Source organism: Rhinolophus sinicus, linkage group LG09, assembly GCF_036562045.2.
Source record: "Rhinolophus sinicus isolate RSC01 linkage group LG09, ASM3656204v1, whole genome shotgun sequence".
NCBI lineage: Eukaryota > Metazoa > Chordata > Mammalia > Chiroptera > Rhinolophidae > Rhinolophus > Rhinolophus sinicus.
Window position 1 is genome coordinate 79,414,675 of NC_133758.1, and position 22,185 is coordinate 79,436,859.

The 22,185-nt window shown below is 37.1% G+C and overlaps 1 protein-coding gene across 1 annotated transcript in view; it reads right to left on the bottom strand.

Annotated features, from left to right (window-relative positions):
- Positions 1-324: 324 nt before the first annotated feature.
- Positions 325-22,185, bottom strand: part of ELAPOR2 (endosome-lysosome associated apoptosis and autophagy regulator family member 2) — a 168,463-nt gene continuing 146,602 nt past the window's right edge. The window contains exons 19-22 of the mRNA XM_019749771.2: positions 16,787-16,913; positions 11,722-11,900; positions 10,544-10,709; positions 325-940 (exon numbers count right to left, since the gene is read on the bottom strand). Of these exons, the coding sequence (XP_019605330.1) occupies positions 881-940; positions 10,544-10,709; positions 11,722-11,900; positions 16,787-16,913 (532 nt within the window). The 3' untranslated portion in view covers positions 325-880. The remainder of the gene's footprint in view (positions 941-10,543; positions 10,710-11,721; positions 11,901-16,786; positions 16,914-22,185) is intronic.

Genomic DNA, 22,185 nt, shown 5'->3' on the forward strand with positions numbered 1-22,185 from the left:
TTTTGCAAAGTGATCTCATGAAAAAAAAAACTTTCCCACTCATTTTCAATTTTTCTTCAAGCATTGCATAAACTGTTTTAAGCCATTTGACTCGTGTGATAGTATCACTTGTTTGTATTAATGGAAAGTCAAGGTTCCTCCTTGCCTTTTTTATTTTTTTATTTTTTATTAAGATTCCTTCAATACTTTCAGTTAAGCTCACTTACCAGCTCCAACAAGAATGGAATTTCAAAGGGGATTATAAGTGTAGATAACCCAAACTACTTCTGACTCTTCCTAAAAAACTACTACTTATGTAGGCTTCTGAAATCAAGAAAGATAACCTATGGAAAAATGAAAAGTTTATTGTCTTTATTAGCATTTTTAATAGAAAAGATGTTTTAAGGTCTGCCAGGAAAATAAATAATGGGAAAAATAACTATACCTTTAAAAATTTTTCAAATCTTCCCCAAAATATAAACAAAGAAAAGACAAAATGGGATCACAATGCATATGCTAACATCTGCCCTCCAAAGCACAGTTTTTACGTAGACGTTATAAAGAATCAAAGTTACCCATTAACTATATGGCATGCATCAACAGTGCACTGGTGGGCTTAACCTTGGTTTGCGGTTATGTGTATATACAGATAAATCTCTTCCTGAGTTGAGCTTCATCTTCAGTTGAGACTCAAACCATTTGCTTTCCTATTTTTGGCAAGATACTTGACCATGTGATAAGGCAATCAAACATTTCAACCTCCTTCCCTTTTCAGCGGCAAGGCCCTCCTCTGTGACATAACCAACGTGCTGGGTAAGAGGACAGGCTCTAAACTACGGTCCTGGAAAACGAGAGAGCAGGTTTCTGTGTTCATTAGTCTGAAGGCTACAGAGCTGTCTTTTCATATATTTGGGGGTCGTGAGGATTTCAGTTGAACGGATTCAAAACGGTCTTCTTTTTCCTACGAAGAAAAAAATATTAAAACAAAATCAACTCACTAAAATTCCAGTAAGATTTTAGGATCTTATGTGTCCAGAAGGAAAGTTCTGGCAGTCATTGTAATCTATGTACCTGCCACTACTAATTAGGATTTCACATTTAAATAAAGGTGTCAGCTATAAAACAGATAGCATGCCTACCCTGAAGGATGCTTTTGATGTCCAAGAGATAAGACAGACAATGCAAAAAATTTTGGTATCTTCGCAAACAAACACATGATTGCAATAGACACCAAAAGATGTAGCTGTGATGCTTGCTAAGAAACCACTGAGGCCTTCCTGAGGGGATATCTGACCTGGGTGCTGAAATAGATGACCTTGCCAGGTAAATTGTGGACAAAATAGAACTGACAGAAACTAAATAGTCTCAAGATCACATAGGATAAATAATAAGGAAAAGGCTGGCAGAGATAAATAAGGTAAATACCAATCAATAAGACAAGATCATTTGTGTTCACTGATATGTTTTAGGAAAATCTTTTGGGTACACATATGCCAAAGATTAAAAACAAGTCATCCTCAATAATAAATCAAAAATTTAACTCAAATATATCATTACTGGTGTTTTCTATATAATACATTCAAAATGTAGCCTATTAAAATAAATTTTTCTTCATTAGAATAAAGAAAAATAAGTGGTGCAATTTCTTCCTATGTTTTCACTGTAAAAGTTAGAAAAAAGCTTTCCGAAGGCTGCTGGAAGTACATGGGGGGTAGGGGGGAGGGAGGGACTATGCTGTTGACGAGAATACAGCTGAAGAGAGCTAGGATCATTTTAAGAATAGAGGGAATAGGAAGCAGACCAGTCATAGGTGCAAATGGATATGTGTCGAAAGCAGAGAAGTAAAAATGACAAAGTGATAGGACATTGACACTGAGTATCTGCCAGGAAGAATAAGGTTGCTTTTGTGTTTTTTCTCATTTGAGTGGAGAAGTCCAAGACTTCAGACAAGCTTAACGGCTAAGGGACAGGATTATAGAAAGAAAGAAAAAAATCACAGCATGAACACCAACATAGTGCTTTTTCCCAGCTTCTGCTGAGATGACAAGTCCCTGGGAGAGCAGACTGCAAATCTCAGCGCTTTAACTCACTGGCTCTGTAAGAGCTTGCCTGAAGTCTCATGTTTCCCAGACTTGATTTTTTTGGAACAACCACTGATAATTCAAATATTTATTAAGCACCCATTGTTTTGCAGGAATAGGATTAGTCGTTTGGGATACAAAATGTGTGCCCTCAAGAAGCTCATACAAGAAAGAGCTTTAGGGTATCGGCCATGAAGTAACAGGAAATCTGAGACTTTTGTGGCCTTTCCTTGAGAAGATTTGATTCACATGTTCCTGTGAACAGGGGAGGGGAGGCAGAGACTTGTTGATTATCCTCAAGGTAATGTTTAAAGTAAAACATCGAAACCCCTTTATAAAATCATGTTAGCCTCATAGGGCTTTAGTTGCTATGTACTCTGTGTTCACAGGGGATTTTGCTCCTATCACTGATATAGTGGGACATACATGATACATATGTGTGTGTGAGTGACATGTATGTGTCCTCCACTTATAAATTAGATTGTCTTTGAGATAAGACACTGTGTCTAATTTAATATATCACCAAGACCTGGCAGAGTATCTAACACAGACTGTCCCATAAATGACTGTGAAATAAATAAAGTGTAAAAATGAAAGTAAAAGTGTTTTTAAAGATAGCTGAGAAAAGTCAAGAAAGGTAAATCTATAAATAAAACCCCACAAGTCCAGTGCATTGGGAAATACCAAATAAGACATGGTCTTTAGAACATAAATAAGAATTCTTAAGATAAAGCAAACTTTACATGACACAGCAGTTAAGAAACTTATAAACATTTTTGTACCATGAAACCATGCATAACAATTCTTTTTAAATAGGACATACAATAAGACTTGTGCAATGATATTCACAGCAGATTTATTTATAGCCAAATACCGGAAATAGCACAAGTATCCATCAAGAGGAGAACAGATAAATTTTGGCATGTCCATAAAATAGAATACCACTCCAGAATAGAAAGGAATCCAGTACTGATTAATATAAAGTAAATGAACCTCAGAAACATTTTTCTGAATGAAAGAAAACTTACACAAAATATATTACAAAATATATTATGTAATTACAATTATGTGAAGTCTAAAACAGATAAAACGAATCTATCATTTAAAAGGTCATTACAGTAGTTTCCTTTGGGGGATGACAATGGGGATTGATGCATGCAAAAGCACATGAGTTTACTTTAAGGGTGAAACTAATGTTTATATCTTAATAGGATTTGTGGTTACAGGTATATGCATTTTTCAAAATTCATCAAATTATGTATTTGTGATGTGTGCATTTCACTCTATGTAAACACTTTACCCTAAAAAATGAAAATGTTAAATTATCTCATTAATTATATGTATCCTGAAGTACTTAGAGGGAAAATGTATTAAAGTCTGTAACTTACCTTGAAATGTATTCATAAATGGATAGAGGTATGGAGATATGTAGAGATATGCAATAAAGTAAATACAGTAAAACTTAGGTCCTAAGTATATGGCTATACCACTGTATAATTTTTTCATCTTTTCTGATATTTAATTTTTTCATTAAAATTGTTTTAAATTATTATATTGACTAAAATTGCTATTTAGAACAAAATGTACAGTGAACCTTCTCAGAGAGAAAAACTCTATCCCTCATTTTCTTTCCTGTGATTGTTTCCAAGAACCTTTTTAAGCTTTTAACTCTCTAGCTATAAAATAATAACAGAGGATGTACTACAATATGAGGAAACACTTAAAAGTTTTATGTCATTCTTAACACACACTCTCCCCTGAGTAATTCCCATGTAATTCTTTTAGATTCAGCTTAGAGGTCACTTTCTCTTAAAAATCCTCCCTGGCATCTAAATGCTTATTTCATTATAAGACAACACCCTTACAAATACGGCATCACAAAATCTAACTAGTTGAGAAGTCCAAGCGGATGATGATGGCATATAATTCTCCATGGGTCGCATGTTTCTGCATGTCTATTGAGGAAGACACAGTCCTTTTTCCTAGCTAAGCTTCTCAAAGACATTTATACACCCAAAAGCATTGGATGGATAATGTCTCCTGCGAGAACAAAGGAAAAGTTTGCTTACAGTCCTGAAAACTGGATAGTGTCTCTCCCCATGAAGCAAATGGCAAATGTACTTACTGCCCAGGTTCCCCAAGCTAAGGGCTCCTCTTCTATAATGTAATCCACTGTGTGTACAATAACCAAAGCAAACAGGGACATTTTGGCTACTACTATTGCTCTGAGTAATGAACTGCATTTTGTCTCTGACCGAGGAGCTTTACAAGTTCCGAAGTGTCCATGAAACTATAGCAGGTTAATCTGTTGGCTAGCGGGTAGACTGAGATTTCATAATTTCCACAGTTCTTCACTGCTTTGCTGATGAGAATGTGAAATTGACAGAGAGGTGTCTTTCTGGAAAAGGAAGGATGAGAGGCCCACACACTGCTTAATAACATTTGAGGGAAGTCCATGAGAATTGGTAGCAAACATGTTGACTAAACTGTATGGTCAACAAGACAGTAAAAGGGTCCTCCACTTTATTTCCTGGAAATAAAGAGGAACGGGGGACCTGCTTGAAGGCTGAGTACTGAGAAGTGGGTTCAAAGAGTTCACAGTTCAAGTGCCTAAATGGTGGCCTGGATGTTGTTAATTCTCCTTTGGGAAGGACTTCCTCACCAATCAGGCAATCAGCTTCAGGTGTGCCCCATGGGAACCATTAATACTAAAATTCATCCTGATCAGAAAAGAAAGCTTCACCTCCTCTCTGACAAGTTAAAGACACATGCACTTACAATGAGCACTGAAACAAAAATGGAATCCACTTATGGGTAGAAACTAGGTGAATTGTTAGCATTTTGGCTGGTTTATTTGGAGATGACTGTGTCAGGACTCAATGATGGTTAAGTGAGAACTGCAACAGCTAAGCTATCTTAGGGTTCAACCCCTCTTGCAATCTGTCATGCCAACTTCAGATCCATGCAGAGATGACAGAGATTTTATAGTGGGTCCTGACTACAGTGACAGAGATTTGGCTTTCTCTGGGAAATTTCCCTGCAACAAATTCCCATAGGAATACTTAGTGCGGCACTGATTAGTATTTGAGTTCTTACTGCCCCAGATTGCGTTTACAAGGTGGAAGAAGGTCACTGGAGAATGAGAAACTGATCTGGAGGAATCTTGGTAAGTTAGTATGATTATCCTCACCCTGGAAATTTTCCTGACCATTTATTTTAAAACCAGTCATTACTGAAAAGTTGTGACATTGGAGCAAGAAATAGGTGGATTCCTTAATAAAAAAAAGAACTACAATATGTGAGTCAAGCTTAAATTGACAAAAGGACATGCAAATACAACAAATGGGGTTTAAGCCATGTTCGAAGTGAGGAAGGGAAGATAATGTGACCTTGTGTGAGGGGTTCTATGTGCCCATTCAAGATGCTGTTGTTGTTGCTTCTTTGCCTAAACATATAGTAGGAATCGACCATGTATGCTTCCTTGTATCCTAAGTGCCAGAGGAGAGTCCTCTGATCAAAAGCAGGCACAGGCACAGAAGGGCTAATGGGACACCCCAGGGGTCCTAACTCCTCTGCCATCTGCAACATATTTGTGGGTCAAGGCTGTACAAATATCACTTCTGACACCCAAAGTTGTCACTATATAACTGATGTCCTGTTGGTGTCTAGTCAGAAGCCTCAGTCTGAACAGCTTTGCCTATGTTATCAGATTTCTGCCTGAAGAGATGGCTGATCAACCCCCACAAAATCCAGGGACCTGCAAACTAAGTAACATTTCTTGAGACTATGGGGGCAGATTTTCAGTGCTAATTCTAGCCAGCAGGCAAAGAATAACAACCAGTGCCTCACTGGACTCTGCTGTTGGAGACAGTACAGCTTCACTTGAGTATTCTACTTGCTCTTTTTTTTTATCAGCTAACCCATAAAGTAGTGTTTTATGACTTGGGCCCAAATCAACAGGCTATGTTAAGAGCTGTCCAGCAATCTGAGTCCCATTCTATACCTTTGTGATCTCACAATCCTAATGACCACTTTGTGATACAATTCACTGTGATTAATGATTTTGCCAGTTAGAGATTCTGGCAATGGGAAGTAGCCTTCACCTAGAGACATCCTTTGGGGTTTTATACATGTCATCTCCTTGACATGGCTACTCTTTTAAAAAGCAGCTATTAGCTTGTTAATAAGCTCCTGTCAAAACTGAACGCCATTTCCATTTCCACCTTGTGACCCTATAGCCTGACAGCCAACAAGGCTGGTGGGCCAACAAGGTAGGAAGGGCACAATAAGCTTTACTTGTCAAATATAAAGGAGATATTCCAGAACACAGCTGGTCTGGCCCAGGCAACACCTAAGCCTTACATGAAAATATATCAGCATTCCCTTTGAGGGACACTTTATCCCTTTCCTCACATACCAAAATGCCACTAGCTCCATGGAGCCCTCAATTCATTGATGCTATATTACATTCCTGGGCCTGATTCATTGATGGTTTGGTTGAGCTAAAACTCAATGGTGGCCACTGGCTGCTCTAGCTGCCTAATCCAAGCACCAGGTATGAAAAACTGAAAACCTACAAGATTGCTCAGCTCAGTGGGCAGAACCCAAAGCCATTCTCATAGCTGCGGCCAAGCATCTCTTGATAAGCCTTGTTCCATTTTTACTGACCTATGCTATTGCTAAGTCTTTGGCCTGCCACTTGGAAAACCATAGACTGGTATATTAGTCACCCTTCTTTCATACAACTAACTCTGGAAACAGATCTCAGGTGCCAATCAGATCATCTTAGTCGCTCATGTAGATGCCCACAGTAAGGACCCATCCTCTGAAAAGACCAAATGGAATTAAGCATCTGATAAAGACCACACAGATTGTCACACCAATGCTGTATGGATCCATCATGCTGCCCAACATAGCAAATGGAAATGGGAGCTGGGAGAGAGATAATCGATTGATACTACTTAAGGTTATATGCACTCATGAAAATCCAGGATTCTTCTCTGACTACTTCTGGGCATGATGTGTCTTTATTTACCCCAACCAGCAATCCTCAGGATGCCTGGTGGTAGCCCCGCCAAAAAGGAGCCTAGAAGATTCAAATATAATTCTTGGTTAGCCACTTGTATTGTTCTGTTGGACTGTCATGATCCTAAATCAAAAGGATAATGACCACTTGGTTGAGTACACTGGTCATCAAGCCCCCTAGGCCTACACGGACAAAGGTGGGGGACACATAGGGTGCCCATACGTTTTTCAAAATGCCCTGTTCCTCTTACACCTGAATGTTTGGAACATAGGTTTAGGTGCCAGTAGGGGATGAGTAGAAATAAGGCGAAGTTGCAGCTACTGAAATGGGACACATTGATTTTGTGGCAGTGGAAGGAGAGCAACAATGCAGTGTCATAATAAGGTACGTGGGGAGGAGATGCCTTAGACCCTGAGAGGTACGAAAGATGGAGGGACATCAATCATCGTTCGTTTTTCAGAGCCACCTGTCACCTTCCTAGGAAGGAAAATGCCTTAGGGTTCCTCTCTCAAACTGTTTTAAGTACCTTAAACTTAAGTGACAACTGGGCCTACCACACCCAGCAGATGCTCTAACCACAATTTGGTTGCCATTCTCCTTAAACCTACTGAGAAATCTAACAAAAACAGCAGGGAATGGCCCCAGCTCCTGCCCAAGAATAACAACAATCAATACCTCCATTCGCATAGTCGTTGCTCATTCCAGGAGGTGGACAAATACCACACAGTTTGTGGTGTGGACAAGCAGGGGAAATTGGACTGACTGCCCTAAGGCAATCTCCCCTAAGACAAGGAAGAGACACAATTGTTTAAGGTGAATTGGGAACCCTGCAGCAAGGAGGCTGCAGGCACTGTTAACGTGTACTGCTTAACTTACTTGGTGCCCCCAACAATTGCAAATAATACTTCCTCTCCAGAGATACCATGTTTACCTCAAGGACTATACTTATGTAGAAGTCAGCCATTACCTTGCTTACCTCCTAAAAACATGGTGGCTTACACTTGCACTCTAGGAGTAGTCATAATTTGACTATTTATGGAAACATTCCCAGTAGATCGTGGATCTTTCCAAAATAAGACTACTTTTGGTTACTGAAAGGAGGTTCCTAGAGGAATAACTGACTTGTGATTTATGCTCAACCTATGGGCAGTTATTCAATTAGAAAAGGTGGTGCGAAAATTGTCTCTGACTTCAGCTAAAGTAATGAATGCCACCACTTCAGCCTTTGGAGGTATTCAGGTCAGCGTCAACTCACTGTCTACATGTTGTTATGGACAATATAAGTGCCCTATACTTCCTCCTTGAGGACCAAGACAAAGTATGTGCAACTACTAAAATCCTACCTGGATTGTCTTGTTAGATTGGCATCACTCTAGATCAAAAGGATAATGACCATTTGATTGAGTACACTGCTCACCAAGTTCCCCTACCATGGCCCAAGTAGACAAAAGTGGGAGAGACATTGGGTCTCTGCAATTTTTGAAAACTCTCTTGACTCTTCCACCCGAATCTTCTGGAGGAAAGATCTCGGTGCCAGTTGATAGGTCTCAGGTTGAAGAGACAGCTCAGTACTGGGACTTAAAGAGAAAGCCACATAGTTTCCAAAGGGGGATCCTGATGGCTTATGGGATTTGTTCAGATAGTTAGGTCTGAATACCTCGGGTTATGATTGAGGTTAACAATATAGGTTGGCCTCATTTTGCTGTTTGAGATTCTGTTGGTAGTAGCTTTACTTAAGTGCTGTATGAAGTAAATTGACCAGATTTGATTCCAGCCTCAGTCAGTTAATCAGAGTGGTCAATGGAGTGCTATACTAATGGGAAAATTCACCAGAAGCTGAGATGGTATAGAAACGAGGTTTTGGTATTTTTGGGCGACAATTCTCCATGGTTCTCTTGTATTTCTGCACATCTTATGAGTGAGACTCTCATCTGCCTTTGTTTAGACTATCTTTTGGACATTTGTATAGAAAGCAGCAATGTCCAAAGGACATTTGTATAGAAAGCAGCCTTGGAAGATATTATCTCCTTCCAGAGCAAAGAGCAGGCTTGCTTACAGTCTTGGAAATAGTGTCTCCCTCTGAAGCAATGAACAGGCACGCTGCCTGTTTAGTATAATAACAACAATGTCTCCCTTTGGAACAAAGGACAGGGATGCTTACTGTCCATTCTAAAAGATTCAGGTTCCCAAGGCTTAGGGTTGTCTTTTTGTAATGCAAGTCACTGTGTGTGCAAGAGTCTTCTATCCCTTTTCACATAGCCCTGTGGAAAGTGGGGCTTTGGGAACTTGTGTAAATGCTGATACTCTGGCTAGTGCTTCTGCTGTGAGTGCTCCACTGTCCTTTGTCTCTGAAAAGGAATCTCATATCTTCTAAAGTGTCCATGAAACTGGCAGGCTCACTTGTTAGACTGAAAGTAGGGTAAAACGTCAGATCTTGACAATCACTGTACATTCACGATTCCATAGCAACAGTATCCTTCCTAAACTACCATATTGAGAAAAGAAAAATTAACCATTAGTAGAAGGGGAATATGGCATATTCACTTTATTTTTAAGTGATCCTCTATGATATATTGATGTGCTTAAATTAGGAGAGTAAAAGGAAATGGTTACTAAACACTCTCAATAAATATAACCCTTTGCTACTTGTCCTTCCTTCTGAAAACCACTTGAAATGCATTTTCTTTCCTCTGTTTGATTATATTTTTAATCCTGAGTGGATAAAATGATGATTTCTCATCTTCTAAGTCAATAGAGAAGAATGTCAATAAAATGTGTTTACAAATAATATTTAAGGCTTCAGGCTATCTGTTTGGATACAGTAATCATTTCAAAGCCAACATATGTGATGGCATCTGATAAGATACGTTTAATATCTCAGCAGCTTATATAACTTTTATTTTCTGTACATGAAGCAATCTTGCTATAAATGTTTTTAAATTTTGAACAAACATGAGATCTTTTATTATAATACATTACCTTTGTGAAAAGTCAAACATGACAAAAATGTATTACTTCAAAGAATAAAGACATCCATTAGTTCAAAACTCCCCCAAAGCAGCTACTATTGTAGTTTTCTATGCAAATACTAACATAAATGAATATTTACTAGAAATGTCATAGTCTATGCGTTGTTTTTATTTTATCTCGGACCTATTGGAATAGCTATTTCTATCTTTAATAGCTGCATCGAGCAATCATTCGATGTATGAAAATTTCTCATCTAACTCCATATTGATGGTGTTTAAGGTTATTTCTATTTGGTTAACCAGCAAAAACAATGCTGCAGTGAATATTCTTGTATTTACATCCTTATGTACTTCTAAGAGTATTTCTGTTGGATAAATACCGACAGATACAGATATGCTGAACGACAGGGTTTGCATGAATACTACTATTAGGTTAACATGGCCCCCGATGGATAAATAGTCATACCAGGTTAAAATTCTGTTCTCACCTTTGTTGCCAAGGACTTGAGCTTTCCCAGTAGTGACTGTTTATTGGAATATACAACTTCCTCTTCATTGTCTTCTCCTTCCATGATAGCACAGCTGTCTGCAGCTGGGAGTTCACACTCTTTTGAGTTAGTTGTCATTACTAATTTGGAATACTTGTACTCCAGTCTAAGTAGTGGTAAATAAGTAAATAGATAAATAAAGTGGTGGTTTAATATAAATCAATACCTATTTTAGGCAGTCATACATCAGGTCATTAAATCATCTTGTAGTATAGTTGTTCTACCAACAAATTTCCCTCACCTACAGCCATCTCACTATTTGTTCTCATATATCTACCATCTACACACAAATTTTTTCCCAGGATTTCAGAGAATCAGTGCAATATAGTTAATTCTATCACTTATTTTACATTGGCTAAATTGTCCAATTATGGACTTTTGAAAAACAAAGCGGAACCCTGAGGTCTGAATGCCTTTTCTTAATTTATAAATATTTAGGAGCTAATTCACTATACAGTGTTCCTAAGATCAGTTCATAAAGGATAAGACTACCATACAGGCAATTGATTTAGTCTTTAAAGTTTTTCTATCTCACTCATTCCTTTCTATTCAGCACCTCAGATATTCCAATTATCCTGTAAATATAGAACTTTCACAGCCCCACTGACATGTAAATCATTTTTAAAAAGTCAATCATGTAACACATCAATAAATAATCAGGAGGTAGACTCAATATTCAACTCCAGATTCTTGGAGCCCTGTAGTAAATAAAGGTGATATCTGCCTGTACAATCAATTTGTTTCTTTGCAAATACCTGCCCACAAGAAACTGAAAAAGAAAAGATGAGGAAAGAAGACATCATGTTGTCATGAAAAGAAAAATAAACAGAGAGAAAATCTGCCTTCCAATCTTAGACCTTAGTAACCTGCCTTCATTTTTCTTTGTTTTGTAATAAATAGGTCTAATTCAATAATCTCTAATGTTCTATGATCTCTCTATTACCAGAATAATAATCACTTTCATTTGTTTTCTAAAAGGCCTTTCCTACAACTCCTTCACTAGGAGAAACTCCCTGTGTCTCTGAGAGAAACTATTGGATATAATGATTAAGTCTAAAATTTTCACAACAAAAGAGATCCTTCAATTCTTATATGGTCACTCCAGTGAGGTTACTTACTTCTGATTCTTTTTCCAGAAATAGCAAGTTAGAGCCACCAACAAAACAGCTGTGAAAGCTCCCACACCTGCTCCCACTTTTAGCCAAAAGTCAACTGTTTCGCAGGTTGATAACTTTTTCTCAGGCAAAGAAATTCCTTTAATGCACCATTTAGGTTCATTCCACACATATAAGGTTTCCTTTGGGGGAAAAAAACACACACACACAGATGAGATGAGAAATGAGACTCAGAAGGAGAAGGGTTTTGCTAACCCTTTATTCATAGTAGGCATAGAGGATTTTTCAGCATTCATCTAATAGAAGTTCCAGAGATTTAGAAGCCAAACAGATGATATAGAAGAGGGATCAAAGAGCGTGAATAAGAAAATGATGAATGAAAATACAACGAAACCAAATAAAACCACGGATTATAAGATCAGAAGGCCTGCTACATGCTGAGGAAGTTGAATAAAAATGACTCCATCTGGACACATAATTTGGGCTTTTTTCCTCAAATTTCTGATGATCCCGACTTTCTAATCATGTTTTTAAATGAAAACTTAGTTGTTTAATACAATTGATTGGAATGGGTTTCAGCTACCCATCATGGAGGTCCATTTCCCCAACAAGCCTCTTCTCTGAGCAGAAAAGCACTCTGGACCCAGGACACGTAAGTGCAACATGACTGCAGGCTTTGGTGACTGGTCTGGGGGGAAGCACACAGACTGCACCCCCCTTCTCCATGCCAAAATAAGGAAGGCATCATTCTGGGTCATCACCACCCACACGGGGTTCTTAACTCTGCCTCTCAAACTAGATGAGTCAATTTTAGTAGGGCGATGTTTTTCAAAGTACAAGTTCTACACAGTGAATAATAAAACCAACATACTGGGTCTCAACCAGCAATTTTCAAAAATAAATAGATCAAATAAAACAGATTAGAAACACAAATCAGAATCCAGTGCATGGTTCCTAAAATATTTCAACATATGCAGTGACCAGTACCATAGCAATGTGCGTGATGATTATATCCACTGACATTAAGTGACATGGGGCATTAAATTTTTTGCTTATGGTGTCTCATTAAATTTTCCAGTATATGATGGTCACTCTATCAACTATCAACACCCTAACAGAATGATAACACCATAATTTTAATTTTATTTTGTAAACACACACACACACACACACACACACACACACACATAGTTTTGACATTAGTCATGAAGTGATTGAGGTGCAGGAGAATCATATTTATTAACTCTGAGGAAAAGTGGCAACCAAGTTCTGGATAAGAACTTCCAGCATGTTTTTTAAAAAGGACATTAAAATTGAGAATATTTTTAGTACATGATAATTGAAACATTTTCATTAAACTCAGTGTGAATAAATTACTTTAAAAATGGGTCACATTATTTTTACGAGAAAGACGAGGTGAGAAATGAAGATGCATATTCAAGTTGAATTGCTGCATCTCTAAGAGTCAATAATGACAATAAAGAGATAAATGTTAACTCAGCAAATGTTGAATTCATCTGAAGTGCATTCCAATTAAAAAAAGACTGTAAAGAGTTTATATGGTTTTATCAATGTCTAACACCCAGTAAAAATGGTAAGCGCTAATGTCTAATGACAATCCTATAAACAAACCATTAAAACTTCAAAATTAAAAAGATACTTATAAACCAAGTCTGCTTAACTTTTCAATAAGCTGCTCAAATTGTTAAACAAAAAGAAATGAAGCTATTGACAGAATTTCTTAGTCATTCTATAACTTAGTCATTTGATAAATTTCTTAGCCATTCTATTAATTAGAAAGTCTTATCCTTTCATTCCATCCCATGTCATTGGCAAACAAGAAAATGGTTGACACTGCAGCTGAAAAACTTATTCTTCCAGCATGTCAGGATATTTTGTGAACAGGGTGAGATAAATTTGATGATAAATTGAAAAACGCCCCTCTTAGTGATTACACAGTATCTCTCCAAATCTTTACACTATCTGACATTTAGAAGTAATGTTTAATACATACTTAGAAGCTGGTATAGATTTTTGAGATCCAATTTGATAAGAGCACTTTTATCACAAGCGATGTGATAGCTCTTCTAGCTTATATCAGCTGCATGTGGAGGAATTGTGGTGTGTAATTTTAACTTGATACACATCTGGAGTAGATATGTTTACAGAATTGGGGAAGTGCACTCTCAGTAAACATAAAATGAAAAACCGTAAAGAATGGAGCAGGAAGTAGAATAGAAATAAAACGTTATTATTTAAAAATTAAAAGATATCCATAGCAATATTTTGCAATCACTGTCTTTTTTTTTATCATAAGGCTTTGGCATACAAAGAAATCCACCCTTGTTCGTGGACATAACAGAAAACACAGTGGAAAGTGTCATTTGCATTATATGAATCTCATTGAAGAACAGATTTTTAAAAATATTTTATTCAGAGATTGGAGGTAAATATATGCACTTACTACATCACACCCATTTGTTGGTTGTTGCACAGGATATATTAAGCACGGTGTATGAGCTTAGGAAAGGCATTCATAATTTTCTAACTGAAGCTCAGCTTCATTTGGCAAATACCAGGGAGCCCAAAAAATATATGTAAGTGGACATTTTGGACAACATTGCTCAAGCAGTAGTTCACCATAATCAGAAGTGTCTGGACACTGGCAGTGTCCAGACAGTATCCACTTTGAGCACCTCTTGTAATTGCAGAAGTCAAACGTGACTTGTATTTATCTTTTGTTATTGGGATATATTGAGCATTACAATTTTAAAATGTGTACACATTTTTTTGACACCCTCTGTATTTTCAAAATTGACATCCAAGTATAACAGAAGAGCATATTTAACTGATTTTGGTATTTCTCAAATTAAGTTGGAACTATAAAGGCGAAATTGTGTAATTCAACACGTCAAACACATCAAAGTGTTCCGAAAGATATTATTCTCAAGGTCAAAACAATTATGTAAAAAGAATCACCTGGTAACTATCTGTCTCTAACATTCTTATAACATGCTGAACAGAACTTTTTCAATGAAGACAGTTTGAATGAGATAAAACTAGAAAATTGTTGCAACCTCACTATTTTAAACTTCTAATCGTTACCTTCAAGAAGAGAAATATGAAACATTAAAGAACATTTGAATAAAAGGTAGTTTAGCTTTTCAAAACTCTTGAGTTGAATTTGGTGGCCAAAGAAGGAAATGCATTTCAGTTTTTCATTTACTCTAAAAAAATGATTATAAGATAGTATGTATCATTATTTTAGAGAAAGGGTAAAGATGAATTTCCATAGTGTAGCACAAAAAGTATATCATTATTATTATGAGGATTTAAAAGACACCATTTTTGGTGAACCTGGAATTTTCATCCTTGACCTACTTTAAAATGTTAAAAAGAAAATGGCTCAACAGTGCACTAGATGTGTAGGCAGCATTGTCTCTGAATGCTCTAAACCGGAATGCCCTACCTATAGGTAAGCACAGTTGATTAATTAATTAAAACTTTTCCTGATTTTTGTTTTAGTGTTGATTATTTAGTGACTTGTCCATTTTTATTAAATTATTAATAAAAATATTGTATATTAATGTTATACTTTATCATAAAATATGAAAATAAGTATTGTCCCATGAAACAATTTAGGCTAAATCTCTATATGTCTGAGTTTGTACCTGTGTGCTAGGTTTGCTGTACAACATATTTCTTACCACAGGTTCACTGTCATTAGTTTGAAAAATACCAACTTAGAGAACTGGACTGCTGTTTGTTGTTTTATTTTCCCTAAGGTGAACACTACTGCTTCCAAATACGCTGAATGCATGAAACTGGGTGGAGGCATTCTGATTTCTTCTTGGGCTCCTGCCCTCCAACCTGTTAATCATAAGATCTTTAAGACTTTCCTGGGCAAAACAGGTTCCCTCTGATCCCCTTATGCAGTCAGCACTCCAGCATGTTGCCCACTCCGTGCTGACCTGAAGATCTGTCCTATCCCATCTACCTCCCGCTCTCAGTAATACCATTGGAATCTCTGATCCTCTGATGCCCACTCACCAATATGGTTCCACACTGGTACTGGCTTATTCTCATCTGTGCTTCTTCACTGTCATTTCAATGTAATTTGCAAGTGGTCTGAAGGAGGAAACGTTTGTGTTTTTCATATGGGATGACTGAAAGGGGGTGCAGGGAAGTAGGTGCTCTCCAACACTACTAGTGTTATAGAACTGATGCAACCAAAGCAATTATTTTAGTGATATGTCCATCTCCTGAATCCAGTTAAAAATGTCCATCTCCTGAATCCAGTTAATTTATTTCTAGTAATAAATTCTAAGGAAATCATCGAATTTCCAACAAGGATGTTCATTACAAAGTTATTTACAAAAAGAGTGTTCCCAATTTTTTTTAAATGTCCAACAGGGGAATTATTAAATCCCTCATGATGTATGTACATATGTATGTGTGTGTGTTTATAAAATAGAATATTTGTCAATAACAAAAAGTCATGTTTGAAAAAAATTTTAATGACAAGGGAAATATATTAAATATAAAAAGAAAACAAAAAATATGTAGAGTGGAATTCTAACTGTATTTAAAAATACAAATAAGCATACATGATTGCAGAGCCAATGTAGAGTAGGATCTTGATTTTATATATGGGTATGGGTGTGTGTGTGTGTGTGTGTGTGTGTGTGTGTGTGTATTTGCTTTCCTCTTTAGCTATGCTTCATGTGCTGAGTCAGTTATACCATCCCAAGCTTAATTACACCTATCACTTCATTGTATCATCTTACCTTGCTTTAATGATATCATTTCTTTATAATACAGATGTACTCATAGACTACAACTCCTTTGCCACAATTCATTTTCCCAACCAGATGCACATCTTTAGCTACCCCAGCATATGGGACTTTAGCTACCACACTTGATTTAAAATGCACATTAATGTCACGTTAACTTAAATGTAACCTTTAGCCCTGCTTCTGAGTCTGAGGTTCTTGATGTAAACGTGATGCTGGACTAAAGAATTATATCTTCGATAATACAGTTCTGCTTCGATAGGTTTGCTCCTCACCTGAAATCCTCTCTTACAAGCTCCCTCAATCTCATGAAAGTCATGCTCTGTGCACAGAGGGCAAGCTTCAGAACTTTCCCACAGGAAATAGAAGGCACATCCATCACAGGTGCCTGCTGGACACTTGCTGAAATAAAAAACAAAAACAACAATAATGACAGCTTTTGCCACACATTTAATTGAGTCCAATCAATATTTGAGAGCAAACTGCATACTGGGAAACAACATACATGAAAAAAATAATTTAAAGGAGACAAAAACACAATGAGATTACCACTTTGCACCTACTAGAATGGCTAGAATCAAAAAGACAAATAATAAGTGTTGCAATGATGTGAGGAAATTGGAAACCTTACACACTGCTGATGGGAACATAAAATGATGAAGCTCTTCAGATGAATCTGGCAGTTCCTCAGACAATTAAACAGGAGTTGCCGTATGATCCAGCAATTCCACTTCCAGGTAAGTACCAAGAGAAATGAACACATATGTATATACAGAAACCTGTACATGAATGTTCATAGCAGCATTCTTTACAACAGCCAAAAATGTGGAAACAACCCAAATGTCCATCAACAGATAAATAGATAAGCGAAATGTGCTATATGCATACAATGGACTATTACTGAGCCATAAAAAGGAATACAGTGCTAACACATGCATCAACTTGGCTAAACCTCAAAACTATTATGCCAAGTAAAAGAAGCCAAACAAAAATTCCATATATTATATGATGTTATTCATATTAAAGCCCATAATAGGGAAATCTATATAAACAGAAAGTAGGTTAGTGGTTGCTTAGGGACAGGAAGGGGGCTAGAGCCTAGGGAGGTGATAGCTAAAGGGTATGGGGTTTCTGTTTGAGATGATGAAAAAGTTCTAAAATTGATTATGGTAATGGTTGCACATATCTGAATACACAATAACCAATGAATTGTATGCTTTAAATGAGTGAATTATAATGGTATGAGAATTATATCTCTATAAAGCTTTCTTTCTTTTTCTTTTTTTTAAATTTAAAGGAGAGACAAGCACAGATAATGACCAAAAAAGCTCCGGGAAGGTTTCTTAGTGGAAGTGATGCTTAAACCAAGTCTAGAATATTTTAGAATAGTAGGAGTTAGCCAGCATAGAAGGGAAGAAACAATTCCTCCTAGAGGGATGAAACGGTAGATGAATTGGAAAGAAATTACAAGCTCTTGTGGCTGGAGCTTCAAGAGCAAGGTAGTGAGAGCAATGGCCGTACAGGCAGGCAGTAGGTGATAAAGGGTGGTTGCGATTTCTGTTTAAGGTAACGTACTCAGGCGAGGTGCTTTAGGGAGCGGAATGATGCACAGGACCATGGTCCACAGAGGGTGGGAAAAGGCATGACAACAAAATCGGCTAACATGAAAAGACAAACAAAACCACCATCAGGTCAATGCACAGCTCAGTGAAGCAAATGATTTTTCAATCCTGGGTTTCCTAGGCCTGACACCTTCTTTTGAGCTGTGCTTACCTTCGCCGCTCAGCAATGATGGATGGGGCTTAGGCACCAGTGCAGAAGCACACTGGAGCAACCGCCATTCAGCGCCTGAATGGAGGCTTTCTGAAACTCTGCTGTCTGGTGGGAGGGCCTACTATGTCAACTTGCCTCTTTAATTTTAGGGAAGGGTAAACACAGCATGGCCCAAAAATTAACCTGCTGCTACTGTGTACAGAATCCTTACTGATTGACACGAGAAGCTCTTTGCAAAAATTGTAATGGGAATGACTGTTTTGTTCATGAATTCATTAAAACGAGGAAAACATTGTTCCCTTAAATTGTCCACTATACTTCCCTTAAGTCAAGCCATGGAAATACAGGGCATTGCCCTGGAAACCTCCTTCCGACATTGTTGATAGTGAGTACAGGAGTACTGAAACATTTAATAGCAAGAAGATAAACACACAATAATAGGGAGAATCCCAAAAACATCTCTCTTTAAGTTTTAACTTCAAATGACATAACTATAATTTTCAGTCTACCAGAAAGGTAACATTTCATATTCTTAGTTAACTAAATACTCGTATATTACAAGTTACCCTAGAAATTCTAAGTGCTTAAAACTTGAGTGCATTCTCACATACTAATCTTTCCAAAGTGTCTGTACAGTGCTGCAGACTAAGTGGACATGGGTGGGATGTAAATAAAAGCAAAGTTCTTTACAACAAGCTTCAGAAACAGAGGCCTAGTATTGTCAGATCCAAGAACAATGGTAAACAGTGACTCTGGGAAAAATGCCTTAACTCTTACCTGTCTTAATTTCTCTGTAACAAAGGAGTAATAAATACATTCTAGGAAACATTTACCCTTTTAAAAAGATAAATGAAAACTATGTCAACTTAAAAAAATATTCCCAATTTCCACCTTCCAGATCAGTAAAAGCAACTCAAAATTACTTTTGAAAAAAAAAAAAATGGGTAACCAATTAGAAAAATTCTTCAAGAATATAATTATTTGCTTAACGATTTGCAACTTTAAAAATAATTACATTCTTATGATTAATTAGCAAACATTACCAATCTGCTTTCCTGCTCAAATCTCCCCAAATTATTTTCTATTTTATCTTTCCAACACACGGAAGCTTTAAGGAGGAGCCTGTTTATCTTGGTAAAGTAAGTCTGCTAAAACTTGAGAAGAAAAACCCAACAAATAACAAAGAAAAGGAGAAAATTAATCAAAGTTGCAGAAAGCTCTAGAGAGAAGTCTTGGGTTACAATTCTAAGTGGGCTTTCAAATGACTCTGTTTTTCCGTAAGTGACTCAACGCCCCTCCCCACCATCTCATTTCTGTAACTTGTTCAAAGCAGTATGTCTGCTATACTGCCTTCATAAAGTAGTTATAAAGGCTAAAATAAGAGAACAATTTGGGAAAGTTTAAAGCACTGCAAAATATAAAACACTGTTAACAATGTACATTACTTTCTCAAGAACTGGGAGAGTTGCAGGAATAGAAAAAAATATCAAGATATCGATGCAATTTACAAAGCTGCCATTAGGTGTCAAAATACTACAATGTTTCAGTGTCTTTCCTTGGTAGACTTCACGTTTTAAAACTTAGGTTAAAAGCAGTTTAGCTCAGTATCAGTTCTTTAATTCTTTTAACCCAATGAGTCATGTGAGATGTGGAACATTCAGATTTGGTTCTTTGTTATAAACATGAGTTTCACAGTTTGAATCAGGCGTTCCTTGTGAAACAAGAATGTATGAAGCAGTAATCATTTCAATAGTGCTTATAAAGAAAATGAAAATTTTTTAAAAGATGCAAGAGAAAAAAACCCAAAAAATATTTTTCCTTCTAACAGAAGAACAAAAAGCAAATAGTAAGATAAATCAACCCTGCCCTGTATCGCCAACTTTGTGAAACACTTTTCCATTTGATGACCTGTGTCCCCACCATCTTCACCCTCTGCCCCTAGCTTTTTAGAGGGGTCACTAATTGTGCTTCTTTTATAACTTTTGATCCACACAATCACCATGGAAAGCAGAGAGCAAATGTTGAAAGACACAGGGCAAGGTCATGGATAGCTGGGGCATTTGAGGCTAGGCTCCTATAGGACGACCAGATGTGCTGTAAATTCTAGATAGAGAAACCACCACCGATTCAAAGGACAACCAGGTGGACTTGGATTTGGTTTTGTTGGTAAATGTGGAAGAGACTTGCCAGTTTCTTATTTTGCTTGTGGGATTGCCTGACCAACCCGTGGTACTGGCAATGTTTAATAAAAATGTTTAATATTTTTTGAGGAAATCACATTAGAATATATTTTCCCCAGGGAGAGTGGATGGAATTATTCGTGTCCTCTCCTCTTTTAAATGAATCATGTTGCCTAGGGCAGGATCTACTTGGTTCATACTGTGAATTTCATGGAGAATATTGTTTTCTTTGGAATTATTATGATCTACTACTCAACCTATTATTAATTGTTTGGATCGTTGATAAAGCAATGTAAAATTGTTTTGCCTAAGCTTCATTCAAATCCACAGTTTAAACTAATTCATCTACGTTGTCAGTAGGTTTCTGACCCTTCCTAAGTTAGTGTCAGGAGATTGGGGCAGGGGAGCCAGAGTCTTGTGTGCTCAGAACATTTCTCATTCGGTGTCAGGGCACTAATGTTGCTGAGCTTCTTAATGTGGGGCTTTTGTGGGTTTCTTGAGGTTGCCAGTCTCAGGGTCTGAAGACTGACATCCCCTGGCATGGGCAATGCCCTCTGACCTGCTGCTAGTGACTGTCCTCAGCTTTGGCACCTCAGGAAGGTCAGCCTTTCTCTGCTGAGGATGCCTTGCCATTGGCAGAAACTCCTCTTGTGTGGGGACCATAAAATGCTGCTGCATCTTGTTCCAACTTTATTTGCCCCAAGGCTGAAGAGTATAAATTCCTTTTGACTGAATTTGAACATAAGATTTTTTTTTAATTAAAACGTATTGGGGTGACAATGGTTAGTAAAATTGCAGAGGTTTCAAGTGTACAGTTCTGTAATACATTATCCATATATCACATTGTGAGTTTGACCCACAGCTCTTGGATCCAAGGATATAAAATTCTCCCAGTCTGCAAAAACCTCCCTTTCTAAACATTCTACCCCAGGTTAATAACCAAAAGTCAGTATCTGGACAAACTACATTAACCGACACTCCCTTCTCCTTTGGTATCTGTAGACTCTGTATCTTCTTCAGGGAAATAAATACCTGTCAAAGTTTTAGCAACCCTATTTCAAAATTGATCCTAAAATTTTATGACTCTTTTGTGATATTTTTATATCATGTCCTAAGATTACTCAATAGTGTTTGAATTATATAATTTTAACAATTCTGTGTTTGAGATTTTCCATTTCTTGATCAGAACAGGTTTTAGTTATTTTCACTTATGCTCATAATGCTTTTATATATGCCTCCTTCCTTTTTAATGCTATAAGGACATATTTGGTTTTAATCTTTCCAGTTCCACTGCCTTTGCAATTTACACAGACTTACATACCTATTATTTGTCCATAAATAGTGCAGAGGAAAAAGAAAACAAGGAACTCATTTAACCAATAATTATTCTCTGGCTCTTAACAACTTAAAATGGATAGACTTTTGGCTTTAACAGTCTTTCCCCAAAGACAAATGCAAACACTATCCTAGCATCCAATGACTTTGATAGAGAGACTCTAAATCAGAGCCTGTGCAATAAACCCTGGCATGTTCAACCTCTGAACGCTAGCAGGACAGAACTGTGAAATATTCCTTTCATGAAAGAATATTCTCAGAGGCTACACTTATAATGAAGATGAATTTGGAATTTGAAGGAGGTTTTGACAAAATTATTTTAGTCTAATTTATAAACTACTCAAGCAGTTAAATATACTCATAAGTTGTGTTTGAGAGAGAGAGGA